Source organism: Podarcis melisellensis, assembly GCF_964234715.1.
Source record: "Podarcis melisellensis genome assembly, chromosome: 7".
Classification (NCBI taxonomy): domain Eukaryota; kingdom Metazoa; phylum Chordata; class Lepidosauria; order Squamata; family Lacertidae; genus Podarcis; species Podarcis melisellensis.
The window spans coordinates 29442873-29468725 of record NC_138539.1 but is presented as its reverse complement, the minus strand read 5'-3'; the positions used below and the strand labels follow the sequence as shown (position 1 = coordinate 29468725).

General features: G+C 42.4%; 2 protein-coding genes across 9 annotated transcripts in view; both read right to left on the bottom strand.

Annotated features, from left to right (window-relative positions):
* The window catches only part of ZNF704 (zinc finger protein 704), a 44305-nt gene extending 40143 nt beyond the window's left edge, over window positions 1-4162 (bottom strand). The window contains exon 1 of one of the 2 annotated variants that reach the window (XM_081919779.1): window positions 3791-4162. In XM_081919779.1, the coding sequence (XP_081775905.1) occupies window positions 3791-4102 (312 nt within the window). In that variant the 5' untranslated portion in view covers window positions 4103-4162. The remainder of the gene's footprint in view (window positions 1-3790) is intronic. The other variant, XM_081919778.1, reaches the window with a different exon arrangement.
* A 14514-nt stretch (window positions 4163-18676) lies between these two features.
* Window positions 18677-25853, bottom strand: part of PAG1 (phosphoprotein membrane anchor with glycosphingolipid microdomains 1) — a 96414-nt gene continuing 89237 nt past the window's right edge. For all 7 annotated transcript variants that reach the window (XM_081919804.1, XM_081919807.1, XM_081919809.1 and 4 more), the window contains one exon: window positions 18677-25323. In XM_081919804.1, coding sequence (XP_081775930.1) covers window positions 24973-25323 — 351 coding nt within the window. In that variant the 3' untranslated portion in view covers window positions 18677-24972. The remainder of the gene's footprint in view (window positions 25324-25853) is intronic.

The window sequence follows — 25853 nt, the reverse complement described above, 5'->3', positions numbered from 1 at the left end:
ATAATGTTCTGTGAGAGTCTGAGTGAACAAATGAGTGTTCAGCTGAAGAGGGAACTCTTCTGGGTCAGTGTCAGCTGTACCTCAGTGGTGAGTGCGTTCCACAGTCAAGGTACAACCACTGAGAAGGCCCTTCCTCTGTATAGTGGTACCTTGGTTTACAACCATAATCTGTTCCAGAGGTCCATTTGTAAATCATAACAGGGTGTAAATAAGGCGTGAATTTGCCAATGGGGCCTCCCAATAAAAAATTGTTCATAATAAAAAGAAATGGGTCGTAATAATAATAATAATAATAATAATAATAATAATAATAAAAGGTTGTAAACCGGGACATGCACTTCCAGGTTTGACGTGTTTGTAATCCAAAACGTATGCAAACCAAGATGTACGCAAACCAAGGTAGCACTGTATTGACACGTGGTTTATATCAGCTGCCTGCAGGAGTGCCAGCTTGGCCCTGAGAATGTGGGTGCCCGGGGCCTTGGGTGCCATGCATTGTGCATGGCCTTGGTACTGAAATTTGTGGGTGCCCAGCCCCCACAATGGAGTTTTGTGGGTGCCAAGGCACCCCAGGAGCCAGCACTGCAGCACAGGCAGGAGGGTTTCCCTTAAAGATCTTAACACACAGGCAGGTCTATATGAGAAAAGATATTCCTGCAGGGAACCAGATCCTAAGTTGTTTAGGGCACCTTGAATTTGGCTCAGCAGCTAAAGTTCTTTACTATTAATCACATGGTTCACACTGTTTAAAAATATCTAAGGGCCACGGGTTCCCATTTCTACTTTACCCTATCAAACTCTCTTCTCTGGCAGATATTGGGTTAAACTAGCATGTATTCTTCACTGTACAGCCAAAAACATTTCCAAGCATGCAGCACAGTTCTTAGGCTGCCAAATTTCGACAGGGAACATGAAAAATGACAAATACATATACTTTTAAATAGGTTTAAACTGTAGGTCTCCAATCACCACTTATTATCCCACTGCCTACAAACACTCACAGCACTGCAGCCACTGGTTCCATCACTGGTACATCTACCAATTAATGAGCCAAAACACCAGTGTTGAAAATCTCAGTTTTCCATGTCAACCATAATCAAGAAAGAGAGACACCTGAGACACAAACATATTCTTGATCATGGCTTGCATTAGTGGTGGTGTTAAGACTGCAGAAGGAAAAATCCAAGCTAAGGTCACTTTTACAATACCTGTTTATCAGAGCATTCATCCCAATTTGTTTGCAGTGAGCTTATACAACATCATGTCAAGCAATTTCCACACTTTCCAGTGCATTTCCCCATCACTTTCCTTACCGCAAAAGTCCAAAAAATTGTTTACGTGGGTTTGTTGTACCAGAGTGCCAAATCCATTTAAATAGTGCCATCTGCATTTCATAGTACGAGACTCAATCCTACCTGCAAAATGGCAACAGTTTGGAAGTGGCCAAATACAATTTTAAGGGAGATGGTAGGACATCAGAAGATACATCCTCCCAGTGGCGTAGCGTGGGTTGTCAGCACCTGGGGCAAGGCAAGTAATTTGTGCCCCCTAACCCGTGGATTTGCGCCCCCTAACCTTAACCCCCAGATGTTGCGCCCGGTGCAGCCGGCCCCCCCCTGCACCCCTCACGCTACGCCACTGCATCCTCCTGTCAACCTGTTGGGCAATGCAACATTTCTCCATGCTTTCTCAGCCAAATGACAATTGGCTGTGGTGTTGTGTGGACATGGTAAATACTGATAATGATTAATAATAAGCCTTGCATACACTTCATACTGTATTCCACTGGGCAGCAGATAATACATTTACAGCATAGACTTCACAGGGTTAAATATGTCCCTGTTAACTCAGGGAATCTATCAGGTAGCTTTGTAATCTGGACAACTGCAAAATGTCATATAGGACAGCCCCACATAGAACCATTCAGATGTTTTAGCTTTACCAGAACAGGGACCTAGTTCTACAGCAGTGACAATGCTAAGGAGATTATGAAGCATAGAAAACTCTATGTAAACCTCTATGTGGGCAAGCAGAATAGAAGTATAAGAAATAAAACAGTGACAGACCACCTGGACTGATTTCCTATTTGTCTTCTGGGCAAAAGAGAGGAAGTGGGGCTACCAGGGAGGACTTCTTAGTGGTGGCACCCCAATTTATGGTTCCCTAAAAAGTACCTCCTTCAGTCAACTTTTATCCTTTGTTTTCCCAAAACCTTTTGTCTGATTTTTGCTCTGATTGTTAGCTTCCCTCTGACTCTTTAGATCTTGATGCAATTTCGTGTTTTTCTGTTTTAATTGTTTCTCTGTCACTTCTGTTACTATGTTTCTTTGTATACAATGCACCTTGCAAATTTTTTTAAAAAACTGATGGGCAATAGAAAAATATAAATTATGAAATGCCATGACCCTGCATTATGAACGTTCTTTGTAAAATTGAAACTTGTATATGAATGCATTGAAGATAAAGTAAATGCATAACAACAAAATAAAAGTTGACCTTTAAGATCCAAAATAGCCTTAGGTACATACTGCCTGCCTTCCCTAAATCCCACTGCAAACCTGAAGATCACATAAGAAGCATCCTGTAGTAGAGTCACAAATGCTTGTTTCAGAAATTTTAGAACCATTTCTTCACTGGTCACAGGGGACTCTGGTCACACACAGTGCAAAGATTGCAGTGCAGTCCTTTTGCTCATCTACTCAGAATTCAGTGGGGGTTACTCCCAAGAAAGTCTGTACAGGGATGCAGCCTTAATTGCTCCAACTACTTTCCCAATATACCTGCCCATTACCCATTCACACACACACCCCCCAAACACTTAATATCCCCATGGCTCTCTTCACTGCCTCATTATGTTTTACCATTATCTCCCGTTTCACTGTTGCTGCTAAGCCGGCTTCATCCTTTTGCAGCAGCGTGGTTCAGATGCATGCACTTCAAAGCCTACACGCACACCCTAGAACCCAACAACGCTGATCCCTATTATCAATGGTCATTCCAGCATTGCCCTCTACTGTCAGAGGGCACTTCCTTTCATGTTATTCATTCTAGCACAGCACACCATCCCTAACCCTGCAACAGCAAAAAGTTCTGCAACACAGCACAACAGAAAGGATCCTTGTTGATGCTTTTATTAAAAAAATGTAAACAACAGCCATCTTTATTTACACTATGAGCTAACTGTCTGAGATGGGTAACAGCAATCCCAAAGGGTCCTTGCAAGCCAGTAGATTATGCTACATTTGCTTGTTTAAATCCACAATGTTTTGGTTTTTTTAAATGCACTCTACCTCCCCACCCTTATACCTTTTCCACACAGAACGGTAGATGTACACCTGATGCCTTTGTCACACATTACATGCACCCAACCTCTTCCCTGCAGACAGCTAGATTTCCCTCGCAATAAACGGGGGGGGAAACAGTTATGCAGCGGGGATGGTATGCGGCGGTTCTCCCGTCCACTTTGGCAGGGAAGTCAGATGTGCAAGCCTGCCTTGCAATGGAGTCGGTGCCCCGTCCCTCCAGCCTCGTGCTGGGAAGGCACTCTGCATATGCCCCGATGCCCCCTTCCCCTTTCTCAACCGCCCATTCTCTTCCTACCCAGGGCTGGAATTCGGGGTTGCAAGCAAGTGGGGGCGCAAGCGAGGCCCGCCTCCCGCGCAACTTCCAAGAGGTCGCCCTACGAAGCCCCTCCGGAACGCAGCCCGGAGACTAGAGCAGCGACCACCCCGCCGGCCCAGGCAGGCGGCGGCTTCGACGGCGCTTTTCCCGCCCAGCGACGCCGACGCACCTTGAGGCTCCCGCGGGCGGCCGCGTGGCCCTTGCCCGGCCCGGCGTGCTCCAGCGCCGGCGGCGGCGGGCTGCCGCTGCCTGCCGCTTCTCCGCCGCCACTCGCCTCCGCCTCGTCGGCGTCGTCGTCCTCCTCCACGTCGACCACCACGTCTTCCTCTTCGTCCTCCTCCTCGAGGGCGGCCGCCGAGCCCTCCCGCCGGGGCGGCCTCCACGAGTTGTCGAGCTTGGGCAAAGGCTGCGCGGCCGACGGCGAGGCGCTGAGGCGCCGGCTCCCCAGGCTGGAGCGCTTGGCCAGGCGCCGCGCTTGCATGGCTGGCCGCGCCCAGCTCGCCTCAGCGCGGCGCGCGGGAAACAGCAGCAGCAGCGGGCTCGCTGGCTCGCTCGGCGGCGGGGCTCGGCTAGGGGGCGGCGGCTGAGGAGGCACTCACGGCGAGCAGGCGAGAGGGCAGCTGCTGCCGCCGCCGCCGCTCGGAAGGAAGGCCGGCCGCCGCGCTGCGGCCATGAGGGCGACCCGCGCCGAGGGCGAGCGGCTCCGGGGCCTCGGCTGCCTGCCTTCCCGCAGGCCCGGCGGTGGCGCTCCCCAGCTGCGGGGAGGGACGGGCCGAGGCTCTTTTGCTAGTCTCTCTCTCCGCGCGGCGCGCTCGCCCCAGCCTCAAAACCCGGACTGGAATCGCCTTCCCGCGCAGCACAGGCGGCCGGCGCCGAGGAGCTGCCGCTGCTGCTGCGGGGCTCGGGACGCTCTCTGCTCCCTCCTGCTTCACCTAGCAAGCAATAACTGGCGGTAGTCCGAGGTGAGGTGGGCAGGGCGGCAAAGCCAAGGCCCGGCGGGAAGGGGAGCTTTCCCCACCACGCCACCCCGTCCGGACCTGGCGCGAGGAAGAGACGCTGGAGGTGCAAAAACAAGCAGCAGGTGGAGGATGGCGCGCGCCTGATTGCTCTTTGGGAAGGGGCAAAAGCGAAGAGGTGGAGAGAGCATCCTCGGGGGAAGAGCCCATCTCGTCCCTCCTCCGGCAGTTCTCCGGATGATTATGGAAAACCCGTAAGCAGGTAGGGCTGCAAAGACTTCTTCCCGTCAGAATCCTATAATTGTAGAGTTGGAAGGGACAATCTTCTAGTCCAGGCACCCCCAAACTCGACCTTCCAGATGTTTTGGGACTACAATTCCCAGCATCCCTGACCACTGGTCCTGTTAGCGAGGGATGATGGGAGTTGTAGTCCCAAAACATCTGGAGGGCTGAGTTTGGGGGTGCCTGATCTAGTCTAACCACATGCAATGCAGGATTCCCACCCCCAAATCCACATTAGGAGAGCTGCTGTCAGTTAGTGTGGACGTTGCTGAACTAGGCAGAGCCACAGGGTAACTTGGTATAATGTCACTTCCTATGTTCCTAACCTTTTCAGCCCAAACCAATGCGGGTTTACATAGACTGTACTGTTAAATGGGGCTTATTCTGAAGTAAGTCTGTGTAGAATTGCATCTGAAGAGTCTAATCCTAGGAGCTGAGCTGCTCCTAAGCTTATTGAAATAAATGGGTTTAGGGAAACTTAGCTACATTGGATGTTGTTGGGTATTAATGCTGTTTGTCCTTATTTCAGCACCTGGTTTTTCACTGCCTTTTTCTGAAGCTTTGTTGTGCATTTGCCCAAACTTGCACCTTAGTGGTGGTTTTCCTGGGGGAAGGGCCCTCTGCTGCTTTCTCTTAGTTGTTGCTAAAGGTGATCCTTGTGTTACCGGTAATTGATGGAGCAGTTAATCAGTCTATGCCGCAGAGCCCTGAGGTCCACTAATCAATAAATAAGTATTAAGCACACCATAAAAAGTTCTGAGCAATGTATAACCATATAAATGAAAAATAACCAATATTTTTAAAAAACAAACAGACAGACAGACAAACCTGCTCTTCAGACTGATATCAGTGTGGTATTAGGGTAGAAGCCCACCATGTTGCAGCTAATTTTCAGATTAACCCTTCAGAACTTTTTTTTTTTTAAATCTCAGAGTCCATGTGTTCCAAACAGAAGAAGCATGGTCGAGAATGCAGGCCAGTGTGACAACAACCCAGAACAGAGACCAGAATAATCTCCTCTGTTACATAATTACCTTTTGTGCCAAGTGGAATGGATAAAGGAAGGAAAACAATGTAGCATGAATACAATAATTATTTATTTGTATGCCATGCAGATATATTCGCTACAAAACACACAGCCTGTTCAGTGTACTTACAGGGGCAGACCTGAGTTTCCAAAGTCGGATAAATGGAACAGCATTCAGTTTGCAATTCTGGGTTTTGGCAGAGGGTGTCCATGACACCCAGAAGCCAATGTTTAGGGACAAAATTCACCTGGCACCCATCATTAGCTCCTTCTAACCCTGTGCCCATTCGTAGCACAGAGGGAAATTTCTGCTGGCTCAGAGCCATCATCTCTGTACTTAATAGGAACAGCGTTGGCATGGTTATCCAAACCATATTGTTCTTACTCAAGGCTTCTTCCTGCCTGCTTTTGCTCAAGCACTAGAGCACCAAAACAAAACCTTGGGAAACAACCACACAGAAGCTTCCTTTGTTTTCAGATCATTGGGGCCTTCAGACCTTTATCAGCTCAGTAGCAGCATCAAGGCAACTTGTTTTCACAATGTTTTAGGAACTTGCCATTTGGGAATCGGTGACCTACAAATCAAAATGAGTTTAAGATTGTTCCCTTTAGCACTGTGCACAAAATCTCTTCCACCTGTTAAGAGGCTTGTCACTCTGAGATGCCTTCAAGGCCAAGCAAGTTTAACTCTATAACATCCTTAGTCATTTGTCATGTTTGACAAATTATCTACAAGATGAGCGATATTGCTGACAACCTTGGAGGATTGTTGGTTAAGATGGCACTGGATGTAAAGCTGAGGACTAATCTCTACCTGGAAGAAAGAGCGTAAGGGCTCCAGGTGCTTGAAATAAGATTTTAGCTTTATCTATTTTGGAACAAAATAAATCCTTCATTTTTAGCAGCATTTCTCAAATGCAAGTAATATAGAACACAGCTGCCAAAAAATGTTCCCCCAAGGAAGGATTTATTCCTAAACATGTTGGGTCTGGAATAAATCTTATTTCACACACCTGGAGCCCTCCACCCCTCCTGCTGTTGGTGCTTTCCTGATTTTGTGGTTGGTTATCCCAAAGGCAGCCCTATTCAGGGAAGTTTTTAGTGTGTAATGTTGTATTGCGCTTTTAGTATTTTTGGTTGGGAGACACTCAGAGTGTCTGGAGCAACCCAGTCAGATGGGCAGCATATAAATAATGAATTATTATGGTTATGATTGTCAAAATATCTAATTAGCCACACAGTCACCTTCCACTACTTTTCAGCCTATTTGTAAAAGGGAAGGGATGGGGTGGATCATCTTTGATGTGGCACACTGCTTTCAACATAGACAGAATGGATAAAGTATGTTTTTGAGCCAGCTAGCCTATCCCTGTAGGTGCAGCTTCCCATTAGAGTAGGGGCTGCAAAATGCACTCCTATTCCCAAAAAATCACCTCAAGGGAAGCAGTGCCTGTAAATATGGTCTACCACATCAGACTGCTTTCAGACTGTTGCCATTTTGCAGGTGGAATTCAGGCAAATTCTGGTTGCACAATTAAAGTGGATTTGGTACACTTGCATAATAACATAACAGTCCAGCTCTGGATTTGTGTGTGCGTGCGCCTGTGCATATGTGGCAAGAAAAGGGACAGGAAAATGCACTGGAAAGTGTGTGATAATGATTGCAGAGAGATTAAAAAGTATCATATCAACTAAACAAATAGACTTGAGGAGTTCCAACTGCCAGATGAACTCAAAGTCACCCACTTTATAGGATTGTTAGAAGGATGCACAAAGTATGAATTGTAAAACACTTTGCATTTGAAAGTATTAGAAGTAGAATAGAAATAATACTGTGGTTGTGAGAGAACACAGTGTACTAGGCAATGTCTAGAGCTGATGTGATACAAGGTCACAAAGTTTAATTCTTGTAGGCCTTGTAGTTTGTTATTTAGTCTACAAAAAGGTTCAGGGGCTAGGAGGAGCTAGAATCTCCTGCCCCCCAAATTGTCCTGCTTCATAATTTAACGGGACATAGCTGTTGCATTTCATGTGGTTTCAAGACTTCTGTTCTAGTGAATCTCTGTTTCAGTTAAACGCTAGCTCGCTCAATGGCTTGTGGGCCGATACCTTGAACTGAATTAATCTAAGCTTCTGCTGAAAAATCCATTACGGCTTTTCCATCAGACTCTTCCTCCTACCGGCGGAATGCAGTCTGTAAACATGTGTGGCTCTGTTAAAAAGTCAGCCTCTCATTGGTAGAACTACTCCAGGCCTCCACTAAGCTACACATCTGAGCTGTCAGTTACTTTTACAGTGTGCACTAGATTTTGGCGCCACAGCTGGAAGTGAGGTTTTTGTTCCATAACAAAAACATGAGCCTGAATGGCAGTGTGCAGAGGAGAGGAAGGCAGACGCTTGGAGGGAGCCTGAATGCTGTCAGGGGAGCTTTTGGGTTTTCAGAGAGAGCATTTGGATTAACTTAGTATGTTTTGTTTGTATTCTCAGTCATTAAATGTGTTAGGGTAAAAATGAAAAATAATGAGCCTCAGTGTTGCACAGTCTTATAACTAGTTCTGTAACCCCATGAAGGTGTTGAAGACAAGATCTTGTTCGTGATGAAAAATGCAGTCCTGTGCATGTGTGCTTAAATCCCACTGAGGTTGGTGAGACTTCCTCCCTAGTGTGTTTAGGGTTGCAACCTAAGGCTATGGGCTTATTTGGGAGTCCTGATGAAATCATTGAGACCTGTTTGTTAGTAAGCACCTGCACAGGATTGAATTGTAGGTGCCAATTCACATGACTGTTCTTATTCATTTATTTATTTATCTGGCTGAAATCAATACAATTTGTCCTTTTTATGTGTGTGAATTGGACTGGTATTGTTCCCTTTGATGCAAGTTTGCAGAGTTGCAACATACAGTCATACCTCGGAACGGGTTACTTTCGGGTTTCGGCGCATGCGCAGAAGTGCCGAATTGCAACCCGTGCGTGCGCAGACACGGCGCTGAGGGTTGTGGACGCTGCAGGTTGCAAACGTGCTTCCCGCATGGATCACGTTCGCAACCTGAGTGTGCACTGTAATACATTCTGGTTCAGCTATTTTTAGACTACAGTGGTACCTTGGGTTAAGTACCGGTACTTAATTCGTTCCGGAGGTCCGTTCTTAACCTGAAACTGTTCTTAACCTGAAGCACCACTTTAGCTAATGGGGCCTCCTGCAGCCACTGTGCCGCCGGAGCACGAAATCTGTTCTCATCCTGAAGCAAAGTTCTTAACCTGAAGCACTATTTCTGGGTTAGTGGAGTCTGTAACCTGAAGCGTATGTAACCTGAGGTACTACTGTATTTCCCAGTCAGTGTTAGGAATTGTTGCCACAAGAAAAAATATATTCCAAGCAACAATGTGTACTTAGTCCCTGGCAATAATACTTTATTAGACCCCTTTTCTGTACCCCATCTTTAGTCCTGCCAGATTACACCTGCTTTTCTACCTTGCTGTGCATACATTACTCACTGAGAAGTGAAAGCAATTCTCAGAATTGTGATGTGTTGCTACAGTATGTTTGTGGGTGCTATTTCTCCCTATGAGCCTTACTCCAGTTTGCTATATAGTAACTGAGGGTAGATGAAAACAAGGCAATTGTGTTGCTGTGATCTGGCTACTTTTTGCTTCCTTTGGTCTCTTGTTTGAATTAGTTGTCACTCACTGAATGAAAGGCTCCTAAACTGGAAGCTACAATTTCTAAACAAGCTTTGAGCTATGGCATTTGCTTGTTTATTATTTGTTTCATAAAATTTATATACCATTTGATTCTTTCTTGGTCTTGTTGTGGACACAATGGGAAATATTTTTATTCCACTAGGTATTTGGGAAGGGAATTTTTAATAATTGTTGTATAATTGTATATGTATTTAAAATACATGTTTTATGTAATCCACTTGGGAACATTAGTGTTGAAAGGCAATACTGAAATAAATAAACAGAGCCATGCAGTTTGTGAGCAGCGCATTCGTTACTTGAAGTAAACTCTGAGCTGGTTTGGACACCATGATAGTCATGGTTCATCATGACATGTCATAAACCATGGTTGCTGTGGTGGGAAGTAGCCACAGCAAGTGTCAAGCTTGTGTACTCCCTTAGCCTTTTCTTACGGCATGGCTGCAAAGAGAACAGATGCATTGTAGCTATTTTTAGACTGTACCAGACAATATGTGGTTAATTTTAACCCTGGCTTATTTGAAACAAGCCATCTTCAAAACATAGTTCATGAAGCCATCTTATTTCAACAAACCATAGTTAAGATTAACGGTTTGGGGTTTGAATGACACACTAAACTGCAGCTGATATGAAGCAGAAACTTTGGATATCAGCCACAAATAGGGAGAAAGGAAGTGTGCAAGTCTGAGCTTTGTTCCTGTCACAATGCACTATTGTTCCTTCCTGTCACAATAAACTGACCACAGGCCACAGTCAGCAGCTTTGTAGGGCGCAATGGGCCACTATTGGCTTCTTATATACGGTAATTTAATCCCACATGTCACTTAATCACTTAATTAAATACAGTCCCATCCTCTAACCTTTTAAAATGGCAATGCGGAGGTGCAGCAGAACTTTAGCCAGCAGTTTGCAAGTTGCCTTTATGGAACAAAGAACAAAATGTCCCATCTTCAGAGTACCTGGTTCGAATCGAGTCTCCTGCATCCTTCCAGAAGCTTAGAATGGTATTCTGCTTTAAAATCATCAAACTTTTCCAACAAATAAGGTGTTTCATTTCTTATAAATCTCACCTGATGGGTCACTCTTACTTTAATATTAATTCTGCTGGCAAACCTATGGCAGATCTCATCTCTCTTGCACATACTTCTGTGTATGCATAGGGGCAGGGTTGTTAAACATCCCTGTTTGAGTTTCTGTGAGATTTCCCAGGGAATGGCTTGTCTGTCCACCTTAAGGCCCACTTTGTGGGAGAGGATGGGTTCCTAATTAATTCTTTCAATTTAAATGGGAGAGGGAGAGCATCATAAGTTCTAATTTAGGCCAGTTAGCACAAAACCCATCACTTTGATTGGTTTAAGAGATGCGCTTTCTACAGGGATTTTGCCATTTTATGACACTAGGTTTTCCAGCTGGCATCTATTCGCTCTGGAACACTGGTAGCTCACTGGCATTCATCCACATAGCTGTAACTTTTTGAATACAGCAAATTCTTTATTGTGATTCACAGAGAGCAGCTCTCTGGTTGCCTTTTAATCTCAGCCTGGTCATGGAGATTAGTTGATTTCAGCAGTGCCAACTCACTAAGTATAGCTGCTCCACTCAACTCAGAAGTTATTTGTGAAATCGATGCATGCAGCATTCTTTATTTGGCTCCCCCTCCCTTAAAAAAAAGAAGTAGTAGTACTGTTTTAGTCATGGTTAGGATTTTAGTGGCTGTGCCACTTAGTATTGTTACAGATCTGGGGTAACAGAATTTGCAGGTGCAAGGGCAGCCAGTAGCTGCTAGAGCTAGAGAATGTTAAGGGGTTGAATTTAGCTGATTTTTGGAGTATTGAAGGGAAGATGCTAGGCCAGTGGAGAAATACAGGCTAAGCTCCCTTCCCAGGAGAGGGTCTTATCTGGGATAGCATGACAAAAAGTGTTGATGGCCCATCACACAAGAATCCTGGGGTCTGTGCCAATGGAGGTTGCCAAGCTTACGCTGACCGATGATGGTACGTTACAGGAAAATTTATATTTATTATTATTTCGGTCACAGACCAGTTCCAGCCCACATACAATATCAAGGAAGTCATAAAACACGGTAGGGATACATTTGAATTTTCAATTAGGTATAACAGGAACAATACAGATATAGCAACTGTTAAAAATATATATAAATGAAAACTTAGTCACTAAAATGTAACCTAAAATTATCATTTAAGGCCTTAATCATTATGATAGCACAGCTTGTTCCCTACGTTTTATGGCAATCACACAGAATTTGGCTACCCTTTATGTGATCTCAGGATCCTTGTCCTCTACCAGGGATTTTAGACATTGAAGTTCGGATTCATTTGGAGATTTTTGCATAGCAGGGGTAATAAATACCGAGTGTATATCCCCATAGAAACGGCAGCGTAACAAGGCATGAGAGACAGTTTCTACCTCCATCAAGCCGCAGGGGCAGACTAGTTTCATGTATGGTTTACCCTCGAATCTGCCCCGCAGTAAGGCAGATGGCAGCACGTTGAATCTAGTGAGGGTAAATGACGGGTTTTGGAATCTTGCTACCGGTTAGCAAAGATTATGGGTGGCATGCAACCTTAGTAACAATATTATCCTGCATGTCAGTAGGTACCATTTATACCTATTTTGAATTTAGGCACCTGTCCCTTTCTATTGGCTATAATCAGACATTTCTCTGCATCATATGGGGAATGATTTTATACATTGTATAAATCATTGTATCGTTTTTCCTCACTGTAGCAATTTTGCTGTGTAGTTTCCATGCTTCCTCCCCTGCCCCATAGTGAAACTGTTATAATCGGGGGAAAGTTCAAACATAGCTCAAACTCATACATAACTCAGTTTGCCCTCAGCAGATTACAGTGAAGTTGATGATTGGCAGCTCAAAGTATCAGCTGATTTCATTGAAAAGCACTGTTTTTTGAGGTGCTTGGAAACTTCTGTGAATGGGACTATTACTGTGGGTTGCTTTGAGGCAATTCCTGACCAGAGTCAAGATCTTGACACAGGAGCATTAATATCCTGGAATATTCTGGTCTGTCAGGTTGAATAATGTTGTGCAGACATCAAGCTTGTCGGACCTGCTTGGTTTTTTTAGTAGAACCCTAAGACTGTAGATACAGTGTGCCTCTGAGCACATGCTGAATCTAGGAATTTGTTTTTAGGACCAGAACTCAACTGAGCTCATGGTCCTTTCACACACACACACACACACACACACACACACACTTCGTGATGGCAAAAGTCTTTTTGTTGCTGCACTAAAACAACGAGGAGGCAGAAACCCTAGCTAATCTATTGCAAGCCACCCAAATAATCTACTTGTAGTGCCAAAAACTTATCTGAACTTTGTGATGCACTTCTCCAACCAACCAGTGTTTACATAAGTGCATATATTAGGGGAAAGTGTGCATAAAAATGAATGTATTATTGCATGTTTTCAAAACAGTTTAAAAACCCAGTTTATTAGGAGAAATCTGCACTAAAATGCTGATAAATGTTCATGAGGTGATTGCAAATTGCTGCAGAAATTTGGAGAGGTAGATTTTAGATTGGGGGAAAAAGAAATGGAGAGAACAGAGATTGACAGATCCTTCTAGCTCTAGTTAGGAACAATATTCTCTATACCTTGATCTGACTCTGAATTAAAATACCAGATTTGGTCTAGGTACTTTGTTGATAAATGTGAAAGTTCATAAAAGTTGTTGAAAGTTGCACAAAGGAAACCTCACTGCTTTGGTAATTTAGAGGCAGATGCACAGACATTACTGTTGTAGTAGGTTTCCATAATGGACCTGCTTGAAGTGTGACATGTGGAGAGGTTCTGAGATGACTCTGGTGGGGAAGCTTGTCTGATCAGATTTAAAACAACTGCTTAAACAGAAAGGAGTCACAAAATGCTTTCTATTTTGGGAGAAAACATGCAACTAACTTCTTAAGATGTAGCATTAATATTAAAAAAATACAAACACAGGTTAGCTCACTTGTTATCTCCAGAAATGAAATACAATAATTAAAATCTTCTGTTTTAAAAGCCCCAGGGGAAACTAGGATATCTGCTTAATAATGCAGAAACATTTCTCAAGTGTTTGAAGCTAAAGTTGGGCACACAGACATGCAAATTATCTGTTGTTGTCCCCTCTGTCTAAAGTTTAATGTACAGAAGGATTCAGAGTTCCATGGCCGCCAATTCAAATCAGAATTGACCATTTCCATTTTTGTTTTCCTTTCCAAGTAGATCTGAAGTAATATATTGAATTATTTATCCTGGTGTTGTGACTTTGCTGAACTGTTGTACTTGATGTTCTAAATGTAGATGTCTTCCATGGATGCCATGCTTACCTATACATATAATAAAGATACAAGATTGTCATCACAGTGTAGTTCGTATGGCCACCAACAGATGGTACTAGTTAGGCAAACTACAGCATGATGACTGTTAGAAGGAGGAGGAGGAGGAGGTAATGACAATGAAGCACCACTGTAGAAGAGGCTAGGAGGAGGAAGGGAGGCTGCACAGACCAAATGGCATGGCAGAAACTGCACCAGTGGATCCCTAAACTGGCCACAGCAGCTTCTGGCTTCTTTCCTACTCCCCACACTGCTTCTGCTTGGCTGTGGCAGCAGCAACACATGCAAGATGAAGAGTCAGTCTGAGTTAGGTGGCAGTGGCAGAAAGCGAGAGAGGTTATATGCAAGGATGGCACGGGGTATGTGGATAAGGGAGTTAAGGGAAGTTGTGGGTGGGGGAGAGGCATGCACCTGTATGTGTGAATGATAGTCTTAGTCATCTGGTGAAGGGAAGCAAAAGGAGAGAAAGAGAAGGTCCCGTGTGTTTGTGTGATCTCTGGGCTGGGAGCGCAGAAGGGTTGTGGGGGCAAAGGGGTTGGTGAGTGGAACTTTATCCTGGATCTGTATAGAACCACTTATTGCACTCACCATATAAGATAAAACCGTTCAACCCCCCTTGTTCTAGCAACAACAACATACGACGTCTGTACCATAAATGAATGGGGGGGGGATACAAACAATCCATGCCCGTTTAGTACAGTGTATTCCTGAGGATCAAAAGTGACATATGAAGCAACCCTTAGGTGTCAAGGTTTTATTCAGAAGGAGATGTTCTCTTCAGAAATCTCCAGAACCTTCAAACACAAACACTGCTTAATGCAGAGGAAGAGCCTGGGCCCCTTGCCCAGCTCCTTTCACCGAGCAAGCTCAAAGAATTTGCTGCTGTTCCCTTTTCCACAAAGTGCCAAGTGAATTCGTAAAAAAGGGAATAAAAGTTTAAAGCTCTGCCTGTACAATAAAACTTTTATTTGGAAGAGCCAAACAGATGGCAGGCACTTTGGCACAATATGAATGGGCACGATACAGGGCTCTTGATGGCAGGGTTGTTGCTGGCTCAGACTCTGGAGAAAGCTCTTTGGAGGATGATGGCCTAGGGCCCATGAAGAACCCTGCTTTCACTGGAGACATGGTGAAAAATGCATGAGCTTGAGGGCAGCCTCAAGAGCCCCATCCTGGGGATTTTGGCCTAAGCACTGCAATGACCCCATCCCAAGTCCTTTCTTGGTCCCCAATTCTCCCCATCCTCCCTCTTGGGCTTCAGGAGCCCAAAGCCGAGAGACACAGTCGGAACACCTCTTTGGTTCCCAGACAGCTCTGTTGGTAGGGATCTACATGGGTGTGGACTAAGTCTCAGCTTTAGAACAGTTACCCAGCAGAAGACCAGGTATGGGCAGTGACTGTGTAAGCCCCTGGTCTCTTCTGAGGAATTGGACTTTATATAGAAAGGGAAACTGCTGGAATAAAGGAGATCATGGAGATGCATAACCAACTTCCTACAGCCCCAGCAAGCATGGCCTATGGTCAGATATGATGGGAGTATGTGTATATATAAAGACACAATACAGTGGTACCTCGGGTTACAGACGCTTCAGGTTACATACGCTTTCGAAGTTGGAAACGGAATTCTTAGAGCCTAAGACTAAGATACTTTCAAGAATGTACAACTTGCTGTTAAAATGGAACACACAAGATGAAACGGTAAAATCGGCCATGATAAAGTGGGCACAGGACATTGGGCACAATATCATGTTTGAGGACTGGGAAAGGTTGTGGACTACTGGGTTGAATTTCACTGCATGTAATGCTTTGAAAGAAAATGTAATGAAAATGATATACAGATGGTACATGACCCCAGTCAAACTTGCAAAAATATACCACTTGTCTGATAATAAGTGTTGGAAATGTAGAGAAAATGAAGGAACATTCTTTCACCTCTGGAGGACCTGCCCTAAAGTGAAGGCTTTCTGGGAAATGATATATAATGAACTGAAAAAGGTATTCAAGTATACCTTCTCTAAGAAACCAGAGGCCTTCCTTTTGGGTATTGTCGGCCAAGGGGTGGTAAAGAAGGACCGAACATTCTTTATGTACGCAACAACAGCAGCAAGGATACTTCTCGCGAAGCATTGGAAAACTCAAGATTTACCCACACTGGAAGAATGACAGATGCAACTGATGGACTATATGCAACTGGCTGAGATGACCGGCAGAATCCGAGACCTGGGAGAGGAGACGGTAGAAGAGGATTGGAAAAAATTTAAGATTTATTTGCAAAAATATTGTAAGCTGTATGAATGTTAAGCAGGATGCTTGATTATAAACAATTTGGCACCATTAAAATAGATGAAGTGAAGTAGGAAGATAAGTCAAAATGTAAGAAAAAACAATTTTTTTGGATAACTATTTGGCTAAATTTAATTTTTTATGGAGTATAACCAAGGTACCTAAAATTTCAGATATAACATTGAAAACTAGACAGTAAGGATGGAAGCAAGGTGATAATTTGCTGGATTAATTTTTAAAGTGGAAGGTAGGGGCGGGAGACGTGAGGAGGTCCTAAGAAGATAAGAAAATATGTCATGTTATGTTATAACTTTGTTTGTTTTTTATATTGTAGCTTAAAAATTTCAATAAATATTTATTAAAAAACAACAACAGGTTGCATACGCTTCACGTTACAGACTCCGCTAACCCAGAAATAATACCTCAGGTTAAGAACTTTGCTTCAGGATGAGAACAGAAATCCTACTCCGGCGGCACGGCAGCAGCAGGAGGCCCCATTAGCTAAAGTGGTGCTTCAGGTTAAGAACAGTTTCAGGTTAAGAACGGACCTCCGGAATGAATTAAGTACTTAACCCGAAGTACCAGTGTTCTGTGGAATGTTGTGTCCATGTTTAACGATGAATATTTCAATCATGATTGTACAAGAATGTGATTGTACAAAAATGCATCTGAGAAACAGTGCCTATAATCATAATATACTTGCTGTTTATGGGTGCAGTTGTAATTCTATGTAAGCAAGTTAAGCATGTATTATAGACATAATTGATAGACAACACATAATTTTAGGATTGGGTTGACTTTGGTAAAATAGACATTGAAACTTTCATAATGTGCATTGACTTTTGAGAGCAAATATTGTTGATTGGTGTTGGAAATCATTTAAAATCTACGTTATAGGGAAAGGGCTACGCTGACTTCAGTTTGTACCAATGTACAGTAATAAGAAATGGAGTCATGTCTAAAATCCTACACAAAATTGACAAAATGGGAAGTCACTCTCAACACATTTTAAAATGTATCTGTTTATGTGCCATGACATCTGAAGGCTGTTTAGGGAAGCTTTTAACATTTGATGAATCATTGTATTTTAATATTCTGCTGGAAGCTGCCCAGAGTGGCTGGGGAAACCCAGCCAGATGGGCGGGGTATTAATAATAAAAATTACTGATGCCCACCATCAGACATATTTGGATTTTAGCCAGCAGAAAACCAAGCTGGTTTTACAGCCTGTGAAGTTTGATTTTGCTAGGCAGATTACTAGGCTGATTTTTAATGACCGAGCACCATCTTTGTTTTAGTTCACTTTTTGTCACTTTCCGTTCTGAAATGATTTTCCTCTGGGTGTCTTGGGTGCCATTTAAGAGGGGGGAAATAGCTTTGTCCCATTAAGTCTGTAATCCTACGCTAGGCTTGCCCTATTTCAAAAAGTGACACAAAAGTTGTGGAGCTTTTTTATTTTTTGGTTTTTTTGCCAAAGTTGTTGAGAAGTGCATGGGATTGCAGTGCATGTAATACAGTATGTGCTTCCCCACGCCTATGAAATGATAAACTTGAGCAGCCAACCCAGGTAGCTCCTATCTTTCCCCTTACTATAAGAAGTAGGCTGAAAGTTCTTCCCTACAAAAGAAGATCGCAATATATTCTCTCTGCTGTGTAGGTACTGGAGTGGGGGTGGGTGGGGGGAAAAGTCCCAATGGGATGCATTGTCCAAGCTTTATGTCCTCCTAAAATACATATGCTCAAGGCATTACAGTGCAGCGCAGCCCAGATATACTTGCATCCATCAACTGAGCTTAGGAACATAAGAACCCTGCTGAATTAGGCCAAAAGCCAATCTAGTCCAGCATCCCGTTGTCACAGGATGCCTGTAGGAAGCAGGCAGGACCCGAGTGCAATAATGAATCCCAGCAACTAGTGTTCAGAGGCACAATGGAGGGACAACATAAACATTATGATTAGCAGTCACTGATAGTTTTTATTTTCCATGAATTTGGGGCCATCGCTATGGCTTATGGGAGTGAATTCCAAAGTTTAACTATGCACTATGCAAAGAGGTACTTTTTTTTTGGCTGTCCTGAATTTTACGACATTCAGTTTCATTGGATGGCCCCGAGTTCTAATACTACATTGAATTGCATTTTCCATTTAACTCCCCATTCACCCAGTTCGGAGAGATCTTTTTGGAGTGCCTTACATCTCTTTTTTTTGCTATAACTACCCTGAACAATTTACAATCATCAGCAAACTTTGTTAACTCACCACTTACCTTTCGTTCTCGATTAAGAGCATAACACTTCTTGCTTTTATTAGTGCAGATGAAATATTAAACCTTTAAATAAACACACTCATGAAAATGTATTTATGAATCCTCTTATTCATGTTCTATAAAAAGGAGTCAGAAGAATTGTGAAAACTCCTAGCACACCAAGAAAAAGATGCATGCATTCCATTAAGCAATTTTTATTGTACTTTATTCCACACTATTAAGTGGGTTTTAAATATAGTTTCCATAGTGGGGTTTTGGATATGTGTTTCATCTCTGTACAAAACCTTTATCCCTTTAAACACTATTTACATAGATCTCTAACAATCCACAAGTCATATGCCTAGGGCTTTTTTCCCAGCTGGAACTCAGTGGAACTCAGTTCTGGCACCTCTCTGGTAGGCGCTATTGCAATTATAAGAGAACAAGACATTCACGGTGAGTTCCGGTGCCTCTTTTTCTGGAAAAATAGCACTCCATATGCCTTATGATCTGCCTTTTGAAATGGGAACACACAAAGACCTTTTGCAAAGTAAGAAAATGAAGGGATTTATCCACTGATACGATAGGGCGAGGGTACTGCAATACATAAATAAAGTGTTTTATATATATATATATCACTGAACTGTATTTCTTAAGCCACACTTTCTTGTTCCAATGCAGTTATACAGAAGTTTGTCCTTATTTACAGTCAATAAACATGATTGCCTACTGTGCTTTCAGCAGCCAAATGTTAAATTGGCTAGGAATACTAAATGAACAATATTAGGAAAACAGAATCGCTAAATTACATCAGACTGTACATACAATTACAAGAAATATTTAAGGGAACTTCATTGCATTTATCCACTGATATAACCATACCTTAGTCATGATGATGAATTATTTTAAAAGTAGAACAAGACCTAGAATTATTCCAAGCTGCAATTTGTGGTGTATAATTTCTGAAAATGAAACTACTTTACTGCCTGCTTGCTCAGTGTATAAAACTCTATAGATTATAAAACCATAACCAGACAGGCTGTGAAAAAAGCCTCACCTATTGTATAAGAAATTGCTACAGTAGTAAAAATGATTAGTGATTTCTATTCACAGCAGCTGCGATTTAGCACTTAACCCCCATTACAGTCAGTGATGCAAGTGGGCAATTGTTTGCAATCCCAAAAGCTCAGCTGTAAAACCACTTCTTGGGTTGTAAACCATTGTCCACCATTCATTTGAATGGAGGAAGCTGATAGTGAATGCATTCCTTTGGACATGCATTTCTATCCCATCCATCATAACGAAAGGTAGACTGCTCATTCAGCAACTCCTTGTGTGTATCAACATGCACAAAGAACTGTAGGCAAGACTGAGTTCATTGACCAGTTCAGGAGATTGCTGGAAAATTATTCTCAATAAAACTGGTTACCGAACTCTAAAGCATCACCTGTGGCTGTAAGTGCACAACACAATTTAAAATACATAAATGCACTATTTTTAAAAACTGTACCTTATGTGGCATAGTACCTTTCAAAAGCAAAGAACAGACAATTATTTCCATGCTATCTCACTGTAAGATAGTATTAAAAAGTCATAAAATACTGGGGACGAAATGTGTACGCACACAGACGACTTCTTGATGACTGCTAACATGATGAGATTCTTGAGTGATTAACTTAACATTAACTTTGTATGTAGCAACAAGTTGACCCTTCTGTATTTTTGCTAAGATAAATGTGGTACTTCTTATGAGACTATATATGTTAATTATACATATATATGTTAATTATACCCTCCAAGTGTCCCTGTTTTCCAGGGACAGTCCCAAGTTTACAGAAGCTGTCCCAGTTTCTGATTTGATCCTGGAATGTCTCAATTTCCCATAGGACACCCCTATTTTTATCAGATAAATATTAGAGGGTATGGTAGGATGTCCCTAATTTCAACGGAGAAAAGTTGGATAGTATGGAGTTATGCAACCCTCAAGCCAAGGAATAAGTAACTACACAACCTTTAGAAGACATCTGAAGGCAACCCTGTATAGTTTTATTATGTTTTTATCTATATTGGAAGTTTCCCAGAGCAGCTGGGACAACCCAGTCAGATGGGTGGGTATACATAATAAAATTATTATTATGGAATAGGATGTCTCTATTTTCATCAAAGAAATGTTGGCGGGTATGAGAGTCAAACTGTTCCTTCATCTAGCCTGGCACTCGCAGTGGTTCTCCCAGGTGTCAAGTCTTGCCCATTCATGCTAGAAGATACAACTTTAATGTTGTGTGTAAAAAGAGCTCTTTCAGAAATGTTTCTGTAGAGGAGCAAATTCCTGATATATTATGGAAAATGCAGCAAGTACTACATATACTGCTAAAGCTGGCTTTTGGCATGCAGCTGGCAAAACTAACATGGTCTCAATTCAGAGCATCAAATGGAATTGAGTAGATCTAATTCCTTGAAAAAACTTTCGCACAGATATCGCTAGTGTAAGTGTGTGTGTGTGTGTGTGTGTGTGTGTGCCTGCCTATTCAAAGGTTAGTTAGGTGGCTTGTTCTATCTTTCTCTTACACCAAAACATTACTCCACACAATTAATACAAACACAGAATGACACATTGGCAATATACAACTCAACATCAGGTGGAGAGAGATACAGTAGTCAGTTTTCAACACAAAAAAATCTGCCTCAATTGGTTCAAGTCAGTCATTCCAGCCTGTTGAGTCCATCTTGAGCATATGGGATTCCAAGCTTAAGCAAAGTAGAAATTTCTAGAGGAAACAAAGTGTTCCTTCTAGAAACATTAGCTTCCAGCAACATATACAAGGAAGTAGCTTTTCAGGATATTTAATTAAGCACCTTAGAAAAATTAAAGAGAAAGCACCTCGTATACTTTTGATGAAGAGAAACTGTCCAGGAAACCAGAAGACTTCATAGAAGGTGGATTTCTAAAGGCACAGTGTTTTATGTCCTGAGCAACACGGTGGCTGAAACACACCTACTTGCCACCAGAGAAGAGCTAGCCTTAACAAAAGAGAAGTTTGAATCCTGGAACCTGGTATTACAATCCCCACAGCAGGGATCTTCACTGTCACCTTTTTTGCACATACCTTACTAGGGCTTCCAGGAAAATATTGTTCTAATCATTCACAAACAAAGATTCCTAAATTCCAAATAGATAAACAGGCATATCTATCTGGAATGCCACAGTAATTGGTTGAGTGATGCTAATACCAGGCATTGGTATTCAAATAAATTTTACTCAGGGTAAACCCATAGAAATTAGGGGACCTAATTTACGGCTTACCCACACTTACCTTTCCTCTGCAATTTCCAGGCACAGTCCATGCTTTAAAGCTCCACATGAGTGCTCTGTTTCCTCCCACCCCCAGGGCTTTCCCTATGAAAACCTGCTCTCTAATGCTGAATCAGAGCAAACAGCAATCCACAGAAAACTCGAATTGCTGTTTGTGGCACTACAGCTTAAAAGAGCAGGTTTCCACAGGGAAAGCTCTGGAACGAGTGCTCAGTCTGGATAGCTCAATTGGTTAACAAGCCTGGATAGTGCAGTTGGTTAGAGCACAGTGCTGATTACGCCAAGGTTGCAGGTTTGATCCCCGTATGGGACAGCTGCATATTCCTGCATTGCAGGGGGTTGGACTAGATGATCCTCAGGGTCCCTTCCAACTCTACAGGTCTATTCTTATATGAAAAGCAGAGCTTTAAAGTGTGCCTGGAAAGGATAGGGCAAAAAGTAAGTGTGGATAAGTCATGTTCCTTAATTTCAGTGGGCCTCCTTTGAGTAAAACTTCACTGAATACCATCCTAAGGGCTTGTGTGCTTGTACTTCAAGTTTTGTTTAAAGGCTGGTATAAATATTATGACTGCCACATGAAACAGCCTCCACATAAGAGGTATTCTAGACAATAGTGATGACATGTAGTGTTGGCTTAGCACATAGATCACCACCAAAGCAGAGAAAGTCCACTTAATGGCATGCCACTGTAGCTGATACCAAAAATATGATAGCAATATGAAAACTCTTTACTTCATGGGGACAATTACTGCTGCTGCATAAAGCATTTGAAATGGCCTCTACTTGAATGGGTACCCAATTCATATGGCAACAACTTGTGATAGCAGGTTAATGTAGCTAAGCTATCACATGGCAATTGATGTTATAATTAGTGCTTACACAAAAACTTGAATGGGTGCTAAGGCTAAGGCTGCAAGTCAGCTACAAGGCATCTTCTGGAAATTTGAACCAGATGTCCCAAACAATCTAAATAATGGATATGCATTTTAAAAAAGCAAATCTTTCCAAGTGCCTGGAAACACTAATTACTTAGGGCTATTTCACCCAGTTGCAGCTGTCTAAACCAAGTCCACCACACGCGTCTGAATGTTTGGAGATGTGTGACTCACCTTAACGTTTTACAGCATAGCACCACAAATACTATTATAAATGCAACAATACATTTGCAGCTACTCCTTTTGCAAACTGAATGAATCAAGTGAACAAAGCATTAGGGAGGATGCTGTATGTATACAAAAGTTAAGCGTAGTGGTAAGGTAATAGAGAGGGGGTGGTAGAAAGAGGATCAGCAAGAAAGACATGCAACATTTTGGAAGTTGACCTCTGTTTGTTTATACAAAGCATGTTTTCTCATGGACAGACACTTCACACATTGTATTTTTCCTACATGGGTCTAGGGAAAAAAAAAACATAAGCAGCAACACATGTGAAAAACAAATGACTCTCAGCGGCCTGTTTAAAAAAAAAAAAACTTCTTGCCGTGTGCTCTGGTTGCTACTTCAAAACTTTCCAGTCTTGCCTGAATATAAAGAAGTTGGCTTCTGCTTTAAATTGGTTTAGCGAGTGTGAATGTTGTCCAGAGTAATTCTGAGAATAATGGAAACTGTAAATTAGTGAGAGTAATCTTGAATCTGTAAGGATTATTTTTCCTTGTGTGCATTAACATTCATCTTAATTAAACAACAGTGTTTACAGTTTGCTTTAAACTTTAGTATACTGAATACTCTGAAGTCATCTCTGAACCTGCTCATTAATTAACTCCATGTCTAATGTTTTACTTATCCCCTTTCATTTGTTAAAAAATGATATTTCTTAAGATTGCATCTAGTACCTTTCTATGTGGGATGCACACTTGATGCAAATGTTGCCACCTATTTGGGTAAACAATGAAATGCAGTACGTTTCAAAAGCAAAGTGATTGTGAGTGAAAGGTAGGATGTGTACGTGCATTAAATCCTAAACTTTAAAGCATTATAGTTGTATCTCCATTAAGAAAATGGAGGTTCTAAATGCAAATAAATCATAGTGTACTTTTACAGGGGATAAGAAATGGATTCTACAAGTTTTATTCAATCATTGTGGGAATAGATCACTTGTGAATGACAGTACCATACTATACTCCAGGGACACTCCCTACTTCCCAATGTTGTTGGACTCCAGCCAGCATGGAAAATGATTAGGGATGATGGGATTTTCCAGTCCATCACCATCTAAAGGGCCACATGCTGTCTGCAGTACAGCAAACGAAAAGTGCAAACCACCTTCAACAATATTTAACTGTAGTTCCTCAAAACGTGATGTGCAGATTCCCCAAAATACCATCTCCCTGCCCTCTCCTAGCATTTTCCCACCTCTGCAGAGCAAGACAAAAGCTGAAGCATAAGATTAAGGTCAGGCTTCCTTGTTGACTTACAATGACAAAAGTCTCCATGGTTGTATTAAGCATGTTGCTGCAAATTAGCTGTTTGGAAGCTGGCATGTATACACGGTGAAACAATACGATGCATGCCAAACACTTCAAATGGTGCATGTGTGAAAATATCCTAAGAGAATTTACAACTTGTCCACTCCCCCCTCCCATAGATGACAAAATACCCTTTTAAAGAAAATTAAAACCTTGTGTGTGTTTGTGTGCTCACGTGTGTGCATATAACACAGGCATGGGGACATACACACACACACACACACGGCAAGTGGCAAACATTAAACTCTTTTTACCAAATGCTAGCTCTCTCTATGGAAGCCTTTCCAGTACCGTCAGCTTTGATTATATCTATACTTTATGGTGGTAACCAGTACCTACAAGAGCAGTCAAATGGCATCACATATCTTGGCAAAACATTCTATGGGTTGTGTTTTTAGTTTGTTTTTTTAAAAAAACTTTTTTCTTCCCCTTTGCCTTTCTCTGATTTTCAGAAGGAGCAATATCCCTTGCTTTCCCCCCATAGTGAGGCTACATCTAGAAGGTGATTTCCATGTGTAAAGCAGACAATAGCTTATCAAACATTTCAGGCAGAGCTTTCATTTCATTTGACATGAAATACTTTTTTTTGTTTTCAGTGGAGATAATTTTGTATGCTAAGCTGTCAGTCAAGCTTGTAAGTGATAAAATGTTGACTGTGAATCCACCTTGGGTCTTCTGAAATACAGCCAATCACCAGTTCCCAGAGTCTTGCATCTTACACAGTTAAAGCCTAGTGATGTCCTTGGTCTGTTGCAAATCCCCAATACTCTCGTAGTCATTCTCTTGTGGGATGATTGATTGGCTGTTGTTCAGTACCAAAACATTTCTGTCTTCCTCACGGTTTATAGTCTGAATCGCTTCATAGTCTGGCTCTAATTCCCCATTTAGTCTGTCTGTTGACTGAGGCATGGCGGTAAGGTTTGGGGTGTTTTCCAAGTCCTTCACACTGGCATAAAGACCACTGCAAATAGATGGCGACTTCTGAGGTACAATTTCAGGAATGCAGGTGTATGTAGACTCCAGCGCTCTGGTGGCCTGGCCTGGTTTATTTACAGAAGAGTACATTGCTGAAATCTAGAGGAGGGTGGGAAAGGGGAAGAATTAAATCCATGAAAATAGCAAATCGATTGTTCATACTATGGCTTCATTATTCACTGAGAAATATGCTATGGCATATAGGCTGAATCAGTCATAAACATTTATGGGCCAATAAACCATGGTTTGTTGGATTAAGGATGAGTACCATGTTTGTGGGCTTCCTCCAAGTTTTGATATCATGGTTTGAGGTCAAGAGATTAAACCACAGTTTCCTGGTAAAGTGGTAGACTCTTTCATCGGAGGTTTGTAAACAGGGGGTGCATGGCCATCTGTCAGGGATGCTGTAGTTGTGATTCCTGCATTGCAGGGGGGTGGATTAGATGTCCCTTGGGGTCCTTTCCAACTTTCCAATTCTATCATTCTGTATCAGGCTGATGCTTCTTAAATTGCGAGAGGTGAGTCCCTCTTACAGAGAATGCCTTGCTTCACTATAAAACACAGTAAATGCTACAGCTTTCAGATTTCCATGTGCGCCCAACAAAAATAATCCTTTACATTGGAGGGGG